The sequence below is a fragment of the Salvelinus sp. IW2-2015 genome, unplaced genomic scaffold (genome assembly GCF_002910315.2).
Source record: "Salvelinus sp. IW2-2015 unplaced genomic scaffold, ASM291031v2 Un_scaffold895, whole genome shotgun sequence".
NCBI lineage: Eukaryota > Metazoa > Chordata > Actinopteri > Salmoniformes > Salmonidae > Salvelinus > Salvelinus sp. IW2-2015.
In genome coordinates this window covers 369,499-385,548 of record NW_019942638.1, presented here as the reverse complement: position 1 = coordinate 385,548, position 16,050 = coordinate 369,499, and the positions used below count along the sequence as shown (strand labels likewise).

The 16,050-nt window shown below is 42.6% G+C and overlaps 1 protein-coding gene across 1 annotated transcript in view; it reads left to right on the top strand.

The window, feature by feature from the left end:
* Positions 1-936: 936 nt before the first annotated feature.
* Positions 937-16,050, top strand: part of LOC112069078 (melatonin receptor type 1B-B) — a 78,772-nt gene continuing 63,658 nt past the window's right edge. Inside the window, exon 1 of the mRNA XM_024136363.2 lies at positions 937-1,498. Coding sequence (XP_023992131.2) covers positions 1,270-1,498 — 229 coding nt within the window. The 5' untranslated portion in view covers positions 937-1,269. The remainder of the gene's footprint in view (positions 1,499-16,050) is intronic.

Genomic DNA, 16,050 nt, shown 5'->3' with positions numbered 1-16,050 from the left:
TTGAAAATATTCAAAATAAAGAAAAACCCTTGATTGAGTAGGTGTGTCCAAATGTTTGACTGGTACTGTATATACATTATAATTGTGGGGGTGATAATATAGCATGCTGGAACTGGTTGAGGGAGCTCATATTATAGGAGATGGTGCTCTCCAGAAGCACAGAGAGGAGGTGCACAATACCCACTGGGTATAGAAGTCTGTTCAACATCTAGTTTTGAATTACATTTGGTTGAGTTGTCAACTAACGTAAAATCAACAAAAAAGTATCAATGTCATTGACAAAATACGAAATTCCCTCACGTAGATAACTTTTTGCGAATTCAATCAGTTTTCCATGTTGTTTCAACATCATCACATTACATTTTTTGATTGAAATAACGTGGAAACAACATTGATTCAACCAGTTTTTGCCCAGTGGGTCGGACACATTCAGGTCCCTCATATGCAATTCGCTCCCGGTGGTGCTAGCCAGTCTCCTCTTCCTACTAGCAACTTGACACTTTTTGTAGTGAAGAGGTTGGACGGAGCAGGCATCTGTTGTCGAATGATAATCAATTCAATGTAATACAACATTGTTTCCAGAAGGCGTAGCGCAGACAGACAGAAATATCCTTCTAATTAATAAACAGAATCAAACCAATCAAAGAATGGCTTGTCACCGCGCCTGAGCGAAACAATACTMATGAAAAGCATGCTTCACTGAGCTCGGTTTCGAAGCACGAGTTGATGAATCCGCCTCCCCGATATATCCTATTTCTGAATACGAGCCTACCGKCTGGCTCTCGCTATCGTGTCTGATTGCGCGGTGGATTCGCAATTCCGAGCAGCTTTTAAAACAAATAATTCAGACCGCAGCCAGACTTTGCCAGAGGCGAGATACAGAAGCTCACAGCACAGCAGGCAAGGTTCGGTACGACCAGCATAGAAGAGAGAGGAGGGTTGAGAGAAAGCGATAGGCGCGTACACACTGGGAAAACAGCTGGACGGGATATGCAAATGAACTGCCAGGAATGACTGCACGGAGCACCCACGAGCCTTCTCATGTATCTGATCGATAGGGGATATTAGGGCCAGCTGGCCAGAGCGGGMACGGTTATAAACAACTCGATGACGGCGCGGCTCACTCTGAGCAAGTTGAGAAACAGTGTGCATCACAGACTGTCGAAACCAAGCGCCCACCGCGACGTTAAACATATTCAGCTGTCAAATAGGCTACAAGTCTACTTTCGCAACAACATGTCACTGTTTTGCCAGGACAGCGGTGTTTGAATGACTCGGACAGGGAGGACATACGTTGGCAGCCCTAAGGTTTTCGACATGCCAGAGAATGTTTCGTTCTCCAGGAACCGCACGGTTCTGGACGCGCGGCCGGGGACGCGTCCCGCGTGGGCTATCACGGTACTGGCCAGCGTGCTGATCTTCACCACGGTGGTGGATGTCTTGGGCAACTTGCTGGTTATCATTTCAGTGCTTAGGAACCGGAAACTTAGAAATGCGGGTAAGGGGATAATGATTGTTTGTGTCTATTTGTGTGTTCACTCGCGAGACGGAGAAAGATGGCACCAGTAGTTATACCTTAATATTGTTGAAATAATTTGTCATGACTTTGACATATCAACCAATGCAATAGATATATTCTAAATCCAATGATAAAGAGAGATTCTGAAAATACGATTTCGTTCTCGTGCGTTATCTGAATCCCTGAGCGGTCTCATTCACACCAATAAGCCTACACGCAAGACTCCACATATGAATGAGACTGCTGAAAATAGTGAGTGTATTCCTCCAATGCAGAAGGATTTAGTTCTTTATGCACAGATAAAATTAAGATTGTATCGAATGTTGACGATTTGAGTTTTAATCACTTTTTGTTATTGGAAAATGTTATATCCTATTGTCTGTAATGTGTTTTAATTACCTATGGCAATGCTTTGACAGTCATTCATCAGTCACTTGTGAAGATTCTGCAGGCAGTTCTCAGATTTTATGGAGCCACTCAATTCCTACCAAACAATTTACGCATAAATTGCATAGATTATGAAGAGGGTAAAAGATTGCAATCCCATGGGATTATTTTGTTTAGCTTACTTTATTGTTGATAGACCTATAGTTTATGCATTAATCGTTTGTTTTCTTCAAAATTGATCATAATTGTTTTTAGATTTATTGTCTTATTTATTTATTTGAATAAATAAGTAAATAGCCATGTTTTTTGTGTGTGCATAAACCGGGGGCTAAACTTTTATTTCCCGTGTGGGTTTTGCAAACCTTTTTCATATGCCTGCGGATGCCTGCCGAGTCCATACCGGAAATGCAAAAGAGAACACAGTATAACAATGATGGATTCCCGCCAGGGGTATCCAAACAGAGCGGCAAGAAGTCCGCTCCAACACACCGACAGCCGTGTTATTGTTGCAAACACATTATGTGCCCATACGGGTGACATACAATGGGTTTATTTTGTTTGGCTTTTTCACAGTGGTCTAGTAGCTGTTATCTAGGTTACTGGTTAATATTGGATTATATGTTTGAAAACAGAATGCACATTTAGTTGTGATGGTTTGGGGGTTTAAAGCAGGGACCGGGAATAGTTTTAATACCCTTGGTTAATTCCAGTCTGTTTTGCCTAATACTGAATGCTCAAATCCCGTTTTTTCTGCCCTTATGGCATGGTCCAGATGTTGACTGTTGGAGGTTGGAGCCAATGGCCGACCTTCCGTACCCGCTCTCTGTTYCCCTGTCTCTATCTCTGTCTCTCTGTAGCACTTTATCAGCAGTCCCAGTCGTTATTTATAAGTCCTCGGTTCGCTTGCTTTTATTCTTGCTGAGAAGCATCATCTGCCAGGGGCGTCATGTTCCCTAAAAATCAGAGGGGACAGCTTTTCCCTGCAATCTAGAGCTATAATCATTATGCTTATTTCTATGTAAAAAAAAAAATGCATATCTAAGCATACCTATTGAGATGTCTGTATCCTATTAACTCGTAGTTCTTTTTTAAAAGAAACTAAATATGTTTGTCTGCATCCCTGCTAAAATGTGGGTAAAGATTGAAAGTTATGTGAGTCTTATTCAGTACATTTAGTAACAACAGTGGTAGAGACTCCTCAATCCTCCACTTATTCAAACGTAGGTGTGGATCCTCCAGTCTGACCCCTCTGCTGTCTCTGGCTCCACACCCACCCTGGCCCGGCCATCTAGAGGTGTGAAGGTTCGTACTTTTTATGTAGGGAAGCTAATTAAAATAAAATAAAAATACCATAACATTTTTGTATGTTCTCTATAATTATGAACTTGGAAATGTATCACTTGACCAATTCGGCCACTTGGGTGCATTTGGGCAAACTCGTGAGGGACTTGATACAAAATATTATGTAGATCTCATATTCTTGAATGTATCAGTCTGAAACTGTGCACACACACTGCTGCCCTCTTATGGACAACATTTAAAGTACACCCAACTTCCTATGTCAATGTATTGCCTTTTTTGCATTTCAAAGATGATGCAATAAAAATAGAAAGTGCATGTTTTTTTGTTTGTTTATCTTTTACCAGATCTAATGTGTTATATTCTCCTACATTAATTTCACATATACACAAACTTAAGTGTTTCCTTTCAAATAGTATCAAGAATATGCATATCCCTGCTTCAGGTCCTGAGCTACAAGCAGTTAGATTTGGGTATGTCCTTTTAGGCTGAAATTGAGATGAAGGGTCCGATCCTTATTAACTAGCTAACGTTGACAATGAAAGGAAGTTAGACTAGCGAGCAACAAAAAATGTAAGCATGTACTGTAGACCGTTTTGCTAACATGAAAGAGAGAAGGATGGCATTGGCGTTTCTCTACAAGTAGAATGAGTCAACATGTTAGTTCTACTTGAACGAATGCAAGTACACACACACACGCGCGCACGCACACAAAAACCAGACCCATGGACAGCCACATCATATTTAGCTTACGTTGATTGGACTAAATTATTTTGGGTATCTTTTAGTTGTCACTGCATTAGACTAAGCAGAGGTGATTTGATGATGTCGAAATATTGAAGTTGAAATGTTGCTGGAATAATGGAGGCAGCTCCTGTTTCTTTGCGACTTGCGGTAACTCTATGTGGTTTTAAATCAATAGTTGTTTAGTAGTCCGAAAATGTCGGAAACATTAACTGTTTGTTACATGCGATATGCTTTGTGCTCTCCGGGTTTGCGACGAAACAAAGGTGTGGTTGAATTTATTCTGCCACTGTGTCTTCTTATTGTCTCGGCTTTAGGCCTATATATCACGGTCCCAAGGCATTTGAACTAAGAGTTTATAGAGAAACAACGCAATTATCACAATGAATAGGTTGTAATATGGCATTTTTTTACCGGGCTTTGCTTCCCCAGTGATTTTACCCACGCACCAATACTGCCCAACACACACATAAAACATAATTGATTGTGGATGGGCGTAATCCCATGACTCTGGATCAAAAGGTTGCGTGTTTGATACCAGTTGTGGAGAGTTTTTTATTTTTCGTTTTAACCCTATCCCAAACCTTAACCTTTTGAAATAACTGCCTAAACGTATTGTTTTTACCCTATCCCAAATTTTAACCCTTAAAAAAGTAACGTTATTTATAATAAGGGTTACATGGAGAAAATCGGACCTAAAATGTATATTTTACCCGAACCCTTCCTGAACACTTGAAAAAGAAAGTGTATAGCAGGGAATATGTCTGGCGTTTACCTTCACTTTTTTGGAAAGACCAGAGCCTTTTTATAAGCATTTTTAGAAACTGTTCATTGTCCTGTAAGCATTGCATGGCAACGCAGGAATTTTGCCCACGGAGCTGGGGGCCAGAATGTTGCGGTTTTTCGCAGACGACCGTGGACAAAAGTAGGAGTGGAAAGATCTCCTTTATAGTAAAAGTATTGCATGACTCTATTGTACTGTATCATCGTATTTTCCGAGAAAAAATTGTATTTTATAAACATTTCATGCAATTCTACGTAATTTTACATATTAGCAGAATACCACACAAATTACCAAAATTACAGACTAATGGACAGGCCTACGTGTTCATCTCATCATATTTTTCCAATGCCGAATCAGTGTGTATTGTTTGCAACGAAACTGTCCCTGTTTGCAAATAACATATCTGAGACATCATTAGGAATCTGAGCAAGGTACTTTCAAAAGTTAGGCCTATAGCTTTCCACCCCAGAAAGAGTAGGCCTACTGACGCAGAAAAAATGTACGCCGGCTGGCTACTCTTCTTCCACGGCTTAACCCAACGAGAGGTCACACGTGTTTCCCTAAAAGCCTTCTGGGTTTAAACCTCTTCTATTGTACAGAAAGTGAATAGTTTAATCAATTGATAGTGACATAATTAGATTACTTCCCAAGCAAAGTACATGTTTTGTCTCCTCGGCTATAGAAGGTTGTAGCTCAGTCTCTGAATGTCAAAGAAACGAAACAATGATATCGCCATATACATCGTCATAGTCACGTCTTTCCTGGGTATTTTACAGCTTGTTTCTAGCACGGACCACAGATATAGATCACTTTATATAATGTTTCAGTTTCATTTTCTTTAAAATCTTAAGCGAACAAAGGCCTGTGCTTTTTGCCATTTTCCCTAATAAAAGGTAGGGCTATGGCATACCCTCTCACATCCCCTAAATTCGAGTCTTGKTTTTAACTTACCTGCACTTCACTGACACGGAGGTATGCTATTCAAAGAGTGCATGGTGGGTGAAGGAATTTACTGACAAATCTATGGATATAGCAGCCTATAGCCACATTTAGTCTGTCAAACAGGTAGGCCTGCCTATTATTTCGAAATAGGAAGAAATCGGCACCAACACAAATCCCTCTTGTTGTTAGTAAAGTCTAATTGAAATGAAGATGGTTGAAATTAATTATGCCTACTCGAATTTGCCTACTTTCCGCACAATGAGCTGTCGATTTCTGATTGATTGTGCTGCGGCTGCTGCTTCAAGTTTCAGCACCACAATGTAAATGACTCGAATCTGTCTTATTGTTGTCTTACTCTGATAAATACATCACGGGCAAGATACATATTATTTTAAATAAAAGCAATTATAGCAAGCTATCAAAGTTGACCTCTGGTCCTCCTCATCTTCGCGCTCTTACTCTCAAACTGAACAGAACATAGGCTATAGGTAGTCGCGCGCAAGATTTTTTGGACAACACCTAATCGACAATTATTTTCGGAAGAAGCCTTTGACTCACCTGAACTGCCCCCATAGGCGTACACAGCACAGCCATTAGATAGGCACCACAAACAACGTTTTTGATCAGCAAGAGCAGAGCAGGGCTCAGGGTTGGAATATAAATTGCAGTGTAATGCAGCCTGGTTGTATTTACACCATCCCAGCATCTATCTTATAAATGTAACTTTGCTCMGTGCTTCTCCAAGTATGCACTTCGTAGTCTATAGCCTATATGCTATGGATCATTTGATTGAGACCACACAAATTGCCTGTTGTCGCACTTGATATTGTGTGCSCAGCGAAGAATCAGAGATTAGGAACGGCATCGGGCGCACATCGATATATAGCTTAATATTGACATTTCATCAATTACAAATTACATGACCCTCCCCTGGACTAGATTAAAATAAATACTAAACCCTCCTATTGACTGAAATTGAAAAAACATTTCCCTCCCCCATTTTCCTCCAGGTACCAATTCAGTACATTTTTATCCACCCCTTACCTTAACCATTCAGATTCCGTAATTCCATGATGCTGGATCAGAAGGTTGCGTGTTTGATCCCAGTCGTGGAGACAGTTTTTGGTTGTTTTTACCTCCTAGAGACGATGTCAGCACCCCACCGGAAATCGAATTAGCATAATACACATCTGTCCGTTTAAGATAGAGATCTGTTGTTTTGCTCTGGATGTGTCTCAATCCACCTCATCTGCCGATGTGGAACACATCTGCGGTGAAATGTGACAAAACAACAGATCTCTATCACAAAATTGTCTGTAGCATAGGAACCCCCACAAGTGTCTCGATATAGTGGATGTGCCAACCTCTTTATGTAGCGTATGAACAGTTTGGGCTACACACTAATATGAACCCTCTTTGGAAAGGTGAGACTCTCACGAACAGGTACATGATGGTCTGCTCTAGSATGCCCACAGGCCTSACAAGACTCGTCTGAATGTCCCCGGAGCAGTTGAAAAMATTTATGAAAGTATATATGGAGACAGTTTAGTGCCAAAAGTAACGGGTTAAATACATGTAAAAAATAAACTGAGGATGGATCAATAACATTGTACAATACTAACCTAATTGACAGAGTGAAAAGAAGGAAGCCTGTACAGAATACAAATATCCCAAAACATGTGTCCTGTTTCAACAAGGCACTAAAGAAATACTGCAAAAGAAATGTAGCAAAGCAATTAACTTTTTGTCCTGAATACAAAGTGTTATGTTTGGGTTAAATCCAACACAACACATTACTGAGTACCACTCTCCAAATTTTCAAGCATAGTGGTGGCTGCATCATGTTATGGGTATGCTTGGTTCAGTCTGCTTTCCACCAGACACTAGGAGATGAATTCACCTTTCAGCAGGACAATAACCCAGGGGTGCACCTTTCACTGGGGAATGTGATACAAAATGAGGCAACGGTGTGGTTTAGAACCATGCGTACGCTTTCGAGCGGTCGGGTAGGCTGTTTGGAGTGTTTATCCGACTGGATAAAAAGTTATATATAAATATGTCCCCCCCACTTCTAAAACCAAAGTTGCGCCCCTGCAATAACCTAAAACACAATCTACACTGGAGTTGCTAACCAAGAAGACAGTGAATGTTCCTGAGGGGCTGAGTTACAGTTTTGAATTAAATCTGGTTGAAAGTCTATGACAAGACCTGAAAATGGTTTTCTAGCAATGATCAACACCCAATTTGACAAAGCTTGAAGAATTTTGAAAATAATCATCGGCAAATGTTGCACAATTCAGGTATGGAAGGCTCTTAGAGACTTACCCAAAAAGACTCATAGCTGTAAATGCCGCCAAAGGTGCTTCTACAAAGCATGGACTCGGGTGTGAATAGTTATGTAAATTAATATTTCTGTACTTMATTTTCAATTAATTTGCAAAAATGTCTAAAAACATGTTAGACTTTTTTATTTTATTTAATCCATTTTGAATTCAGGCTGTAACACAACAAAATGTGGAATAAGTCAAAGTGTATGAATACTTTCTGTGTAACGGATTTCTTCCTGGGATGAAGGAGAGGACCAAAACGCAGCGCGGCTAGTGTTCAACATGTTTAATAAAGAATAATAACGTGAACACTACAAGCTACAAAACAATAAATGKGAAAACCGAAAACAGTCCTATCTGGTGCAGAACACAAAGACAGGAAACAATCACCCACAAACCAACAGTGCAAACAGGCTACCTTAATATGGTTCCCAATCAGAGACAATGCAAAACACCTGCCTCTGATTGAGAACCATATTAGGCCAAACAACAAACCCAACATAGAAACACAAAACATAGACTACACCCACCCAGCTCACGTCCTGACCAACTAAACAAAGACTAAACCAAGGAAATAAGGTCAGGAATGTGACATTCTGAAGGCACTGTATCCCCTAACCTTAACTCTTACCTTACCAGAATGAGTGCTAATGAAGATACAGAGTGCAGGAGCACTAAAACAGATGAGTGCCTTACCTTCAGAAATGAGTGCTTAGCTTCAGAATGAGTGCTTACCTTCAGAAGAGTGGGCTTACTTCAGAATGAGTGCCTTACCTTCAGAATGAGTGCTTACCTTAGAACGAGTGCCTTACTTCAGAACGAGTGCCTTACCTTCAGAACGAGTGCTTACTTCAGAACGAGTCCTTACTTCAGAACGATGTGCTTACCTTCAGAACAGAGGTCCTTACCTTCAGAACGAGGCTTACCTTCAGAAGAGTGCCTTACCTTCAGAACGAGTGCCTTAACGAGTGTTCTCAGACGAGTGCTTACCTCAGATACGAGTGCCTTACCTTCAGAACGAGTGCCTTACCTTCAGAAGAGTGCCTTACTTCAGACGAGTGCTTACTTCAGAACGAGTGCCTTACTTCAGAACGAGTGCCCTTATCAGACGAGTGCTACTTCAGAACGAGTGCCTTACTTCAGAACGAGTGCTTACTTCAGAAGAGGCGCTTACTTCAGAAAGAGTGCTTACCTTAACAGTTATCAACGATGCCTTACCGGTTCCGAAACGAGTGCTTACCTTCAGAATGAGTGCCTTACTTCAGAATGAGTGCTTACTTCAGAATGAGTTGGCTAATGAAGTACAGAGTAGCAGGAGCAACTAAACAGAATGAGTGCCTTCTCAGAAGTCCTTCATCGAATAGAGTTGCCTTACTTCAGAATGAGGGCTTACTTAGAATGAGGGCCTTACTTGCAGAATGAGGGGGCCTTACTCAGAATGAGAGGGCTTCCTTCCAGATGAGTGCTTACCTTCAGAATGAGTGCCTTACCTTCAGAAATGAGTTTTGCTACCTTCAGAATGAGTGCATTAACCTTCAATGAGTGCTTACTTTCAGAACGAGTGGCCTTACTTTAGAACGTAGGTGTTACCTTTCAGAACGAGTGGGCTTATTCAGACGAGTGGCCTTACCTTTCAGACGAGTGTTACTTCAGAACGAGTTGCCTTACCTTCAGATGAGTGCCTTACTTCAGATGAGGGGCGTTCCTTCAGAACGAGTGCCTTACTTAGAATGAGTGCTTAAATGAACGTACAGGAGTAAGCAGGAGCAATAACGAGATGCGTGGCCTTATTCAGATGAGTGCTTACTTCAGAATGAGTGCCTTACCTTCAGAACGAGTGCCTTACTTTCAGAATGAGAGGCCTTACCTTCAGAATGAGGGCTACTTCAGAAATGAGGGCATTCCTTCAACAGATGAGTGCCTTACCTTCAACGAGTGCCATTACCTTCAGAATGAGGGCCTACTTCAGAACGAGTGCCTACGTTCAGAATGAGGGCCTTTACCCTTCAGAATGGAGGGCCTTACTCTTCCAGAATGAGGGCCTTACCTTCAGAATGACGGCTGTCACCTTCAGACTGAGTGGCCTTACCTTCAGAATGAGGGCCTTACCTTCAGAATGAGTGCTTACTTCAGAACGAGTGCCTTACCTTCAGAACGAGTCTTTTTCAGAGGCCTTACTACGATAGGTACTCAGAATGAGTGCCTTACCTTCAGAATGAGGGCTTACCTTCAGAATGAGTGCTTACCTTCAAAGAGTTGGCCTTACCTTCAGATATTAGAGTGCCTTACCTTCAGAATGAGGCCTTTACCTTCAGAATGGAGGCTTACCTTCAGAATGAGGGCCTTACCTTCAGATGAGTGCGCTTACCTTAGACGAGTGCTTACCTTCAGGAACGAGTGCCTTACTTCAGAAATGAGGGCCTTACCTTCAAGAATGAGGGCCTTACATTCAGATGAGTGCTTACCTTCAGAATGAGGGCGTTACTTCAGAATGAGTGGCCTACCGTTCAGAACGAGTGCCTTATCTTCAGAACGAAGTGCCTTACCTTCAGAATGAGGGCGCTTGACCCATTCAGACGAGTGCCTTACCTTCAGAACGAGTGCCTTACTCTTCAGAACGAGTGCCTTACCTTGCAGAAGAGTGCTTACCTTCAGAACGAGTGCTTACCTTCAGAATGAGGGCCTTACGCTGAATGAGTGCTACCTCAGAATGAGTGCCTTACCTTTCAGAACGAGTGCCTTACTCGTCAGAAAGAGTGCCTTTACCTTCAGAACGAGTGCTTCTTCAAGCTTCCTCAGAACGAGTCGCCTTCTTCAGAGGCGAGTGCCTTACCTTCAGAACGAGTGGCCTTACCTTCAGAACGAGTGCCTTACTTCAAGAACGAGTGCCTTAACTTCAGAACGAGTGCTTTAACCTTCAGGAGTTGCACCTTCAGAATGAGTGCCTTACTTCAGAACTGAGTTGCCGCTACATTCACGAGTAGCTGAGTCTCACTCGAACGGTGACTTAACTTCAGAAACGAAAGCTGCTTACTTTCAGAAGAGTGCCTTTGAAGAGATTACCTTACCAGAATGAGGGCCTTAATTTAGAGTAGCAGGAGCAAGCCAAAACACTTAAACATTTGACGTTTGTTGAGCAATTTGGAAATTTGCATTTGGAGAGCGTGGATGAACGTTTAATTTTGCAGTGAGACTGTTGCATGGTGGCCCAACGCCCAATAAGACAATTTCTGTTGGTGTTTCCTTTATTTTGTCAGTATATCATAAAGGGAAATTGTTCTGTCAAATAGTCTAACCACCCATGCTGCTGGTGGAGTTAAGCTTAAGACGGATCAAATAAAGTTGTTTGAATTTGATTTGAATGAAGGAGTTCTGATGATGTTGACTCGGGTGATCTCTGGGGCAGGAAGGGTACACCTATCACCTGGGTCTCTGCCTGCATCTCTGCTCTGTTTCCATCAGGGTCATCTCTCCATTTATCCTGTCCTCCCTCTTGTTCCCTCTCCCTTTCTCTCTGTGGGACTCCATGGCTAGAGTTCTGCATGTGTGTTGAGAGTCGAAGTAGAGACAGAACACATGTTCCCTTACATGGTGCACTCTGCATACAGTATAATAATTAGGGTGAGTTTGAGTTGATTGATTCTTGATCACAAATCAAACTGGAAAAAAAGCTACATTTACATAAATAAACCCACTTAAAATACCTAATACATTACATTAATAGAATACAGGACAGTTAAAACATCACAGGACATGTTTTCACGATGGAAACTGAAATGTTAAAAATAAGAGCCAACAGCAGATAGTGGTCAAAAGTCATGCATGGGGAAGCAGCTCCCTGGTTCTGAATTGGATCACTTGATATTTACTTGACAACTTGTTATCATTGTGCACACAGACATCATTCTTATTTCACTCTATGACACAGTTCTCTCAGTTTCAATCCTCTCAAGGCATCAGCACCTGTGTGTGTGTATTGACCTATAGGAGAACAAATAAAATGTTTTATTGTCACGTACACCAGATAGGTGCAGTGAAATAAGTTGTTTTACAGGGTCAGCCATAGTAGTACAGTGGCCAAGAGCAAATTAGGGTTAAGTGCCTTGCTCAAGGGCAAATCGACAGATTTTTGACCTTAGGTATTCAAACCAGCAACCTTTCGTTTACTGACCCAACACTCTAACTGCTAGGCTACCTGAGACCCCCATTGTCGATGTGGCTGAGAGTCGGGATCCGTGGGTGACCCTCTCATGGACCCCATCAATATGCTTGGCTCGTTAACAGGTCCCAGAGCTCTCCTCTCCCCCACTCTTAACGAACAGGAGCCAATTAAAGACAGGCACAGAGGTCTTCTTCCTGAGTGCGTCGGGGGAACACCAATAGAGCCAGACCTCGTCGCAGACACAGGGCTGGAGCACATTGGCAGCACGGCGGATTCTATCTCTCTCTCTCTCTCTCTCTTAAACTCCCCTCTTTCTCTGTATCATCTCTGTTCATTTCCTCTCTCTCTCCCCCACACTCCTCTGTCCCCTGTCTGCTTGCTCGGGTTTCCTCTTTCCTATCACCCTCTATCTATCTCCCTTGTTGAGTGTGTCAGCACTGGGGAGGTGGTAGTGTTTGTGTGTGTGTAAATACCTAGCCCTTTACAGCTCCCTCCATCCAACACAACTCCTCTTCACGATAACCATGACCTGCTGTCTGAATATTTAATTAGTAGAGCTATTTCAACTATTTTGGTTTGGGAAATTCCTCAGATTATTTTCTGTCTGCTCCGACAGTCACTTTCTCTCTTTGTTACACCTTCCTCTTCCTCTACCTACTTCCCTCTCTGTAACTCTCATCCCTCCCTCTCTGTTCACTCCTCCTTCTCTACCTCCCAACCTCTCTGTCTCTCCTCCATCTCTGTCTCCTCCTCATCTCTGCTCTGCTCATCTGTCTTCTTGTCTCTCTCTTGACTTCTCTCTCCTCTCTCTCTCTCTCTCTCTCTCTCTCCTCTCTCCTCTCTCTCTCTCTCTTTCTCTCCTCTCTCTTCTCTCTCTCTCTCTTGCTCTTACGCTCTCCTCTCCCTCTCTCTACCTCTAAGTGTGGTCTTAAAACTAACCTCCAGACAGTGATCTGAACACATTGGGTTGGACTATGGCCATCTCTTGAAGTGCTATGCCAGTTGGTTGCAGTTAGAGATAGGGAGAAGAAGGGAGGAGAGAGGGAGGGAGGTCAACAAAGGGAGAGGGAGTTAGAGAGAGATAGGGAAAAACGGAGTGAGTGTGTCTGTGTCTGTTTCTTTGTATTACAGTGTGTGGTTTGAGTGTGGCCAGTGGTGCTAAGCTGGTTGACAATTCTGAGAAAACCATGGGGGACAGGCTTTGATCTGTATTTGCTCCTCTCCTTTGCTCCAAAGCTCAAACTGGTTTTCTGACTGGTTTCTGAGTGCACTAATACTCTTTTCTGATTGGTTTCTGAGTGCACTAATACTCTTTTCTGATTGGTTTCTGAGTGCACTAATACTATTTTCTGAGTATACTTAGGCACTGGTTCTCTGAATGCACTAAAGCAGACTGGTCTTATTAAAGGGGCTTTTTGAGTCTGTTTCATGGTCATAGAGTAAAAAATGAGAACTTCGTCACGTACAGTATCCTACGTACCCACACAAAACTATCCACTGGCAAAAAACTCTCTCCTTGGTCAACTTTATCGTGGGTTTGAGTTCAGAAAATACGGCACCTTTTCATAAATGGATTGTGTGTGTTTCTGTGTGTGTGTGGTGTGTGTTTGTATGTGTTTGTGTGAGAATATCTGAGTGGAATTCAGACAAAGAATATAGTTTGGTAAAAAGACAGAACTGCAGACAAAGAGACAGAAAAGAATTGCTTCAGTGGGAGAGAGTGACAGAAGGATTCAGACAGCAGGTTCAAGTGCTGTATCACCAAGAAGTCACTCAAAACAGGCTTTCAGCTTTCAGCTCACTGTGTCTCGTAATGAAGCCCCAGTGGACGTGTACAGTATGTTAATTTGTGTTTGGGGATTTTTGATCTATTGTGTGTGTTTTGACTCATAATAAGTGTGTGTGTTCTTGTGTACGGAGAGCACGAGTGTGATGAGACAGAAACAGAGCCAGTGCTGGTGCTGGTATCACTCACTCACTCACTCACTCACTCACTCACTCACTCACTCACTCACTCACTCACTCACTCACTCACTCACTCAGTCACTCACGCCGCTGAGCTCTTCACTAATGTAAAGTGATTTGGTGATTTCCCATGACATTTACCTATCTGAAAGAGTGCAGGCTCYGTCCCTTCACAGGCGCGTGTGGATCTTTTCCGCCAAAAGCCACCTCCTCGTCCTCGCCCGCCAAACCAGAGAGAGACGCTGGGTGGCTTCTGGCTGCTCCACTCCACAGACCCCATATACATTATTATATGTGACTCACCGTCTGGATTCRGTCTTATGTAGCAACATTTTTGATTTCCTTTTTACATTGGATAAAAGTAGAGACTCAGAGCAACAAAATGGTATATCATACACTGCATTTGAGGAACAATGGGAAAGTAATTCTGTTTTGAAAGTTGTTCAACTTGTAAACTCACTTTTGAGAAAATKGCYTTTGAATGTTTTGGTATCTAGTGAAGAGCTCYTCTTTGTCTACACACATTCAGCATCGTTCACACCCTCTTAAGCTTTAGCCCCACCCATCTCGTTTCGCTCTTGGAGCGTTCAGAGCGCACACTTGAWGCTCTGGCTGATGATTTGTTTACCTCTGGATAACATGAAAACAGCCTAACCAGCTCTGCTGGCAACAATTTCATTATGCTTTTTTRCAGACGTTTACTGACACCGGCCATATTCAACGGGTGTTGTACACATATCACGTAACGAGCCAGCCAGCCAACGTTAGATAGTTAAACCACAATGCCACAGTGCTGGGAGCTAACCAACCAGGTTCAATGTTTGCTAGCTAACATTAGGCTCTAACTAGAAAGGAARCACCTCTGGGAAACGAATAATAACGTCAGTTATTATTGTTTCCTCCATCTCTTCAGCTATCATACTCTAATTCCACTGATTTCAAAACTTGATCCTCCAGAAAGTGGAGAGAAACACTTATGCAGCTCCACTACACAAGTTTCCTGAATCGGGTCACAAATTTATGAAGTGTACCCAATGGAACCTCTCCAGAGCTCACTACAGAGAGACTGAGAAAGTAGCCATGCAGCGGCCGAGAAGATGACTGCAACGTCCCCCATCCTCCCCGTTATAGAACTATGTGAAAGAGAAAAATTAGACAGTGAGAGAGTATTAGATCGTGACTGTATTGGGACTGGTGGCTGTATTGGGACTGGTGGCTGTATTGGGACTAGTAGCTGTTTGGGACTAGTGTATGTATTGGAACTAGTGGCTGTAATGGGAATAGTGGATGTAATGGGACTAGTGGCTGTATTGGGACTAGAGTACATTAGGGCTAGTGGCTGCAGTGGGACTAGTGGCTGTATTGAGACTAGTACTGTATTGGGACTAGTGGCTTTATTGGGAATAGTGGCTGCATTGGAACTATTGGCTGTGTTTGGACTCGTGTGGCTGTATTGGGACTAGTGGCTATATTGGGACTAGTGGCTATATTGGGACTAGTGGTCTGATACATCTCTTGTTCCCCAATATAGCCCCTAGTCCAATTAGGCCCCTAGTCCAATACACGCCCCTAGTCACCAATATAGCCACTAGTCCCAATATAGCCCACTAGTGCCCAATATAGCCACTAGTCCCAATATACGTCCACTAGTCCCAATATAGCCACCTAGTCCCAATATAGCCACTAGTCCATACAGCCACACGAGTTCCAAACACAGCCACTAGTTCTCAATGCAGCCACTATTCCCAAATAAAGCCCACTAGTCCCAATACAGTACTAGTCTCAATAGCAGCCCTAGTTGCCCACCTGCGCCACTAGCCCTGAGTGTACTCTAGTCCCAATACAGCCACTAGTCCCATTACATCCACTATTCCCATTACAGCCACTAGTTCCAATACATACACTAGTCCCAAACAGCTAC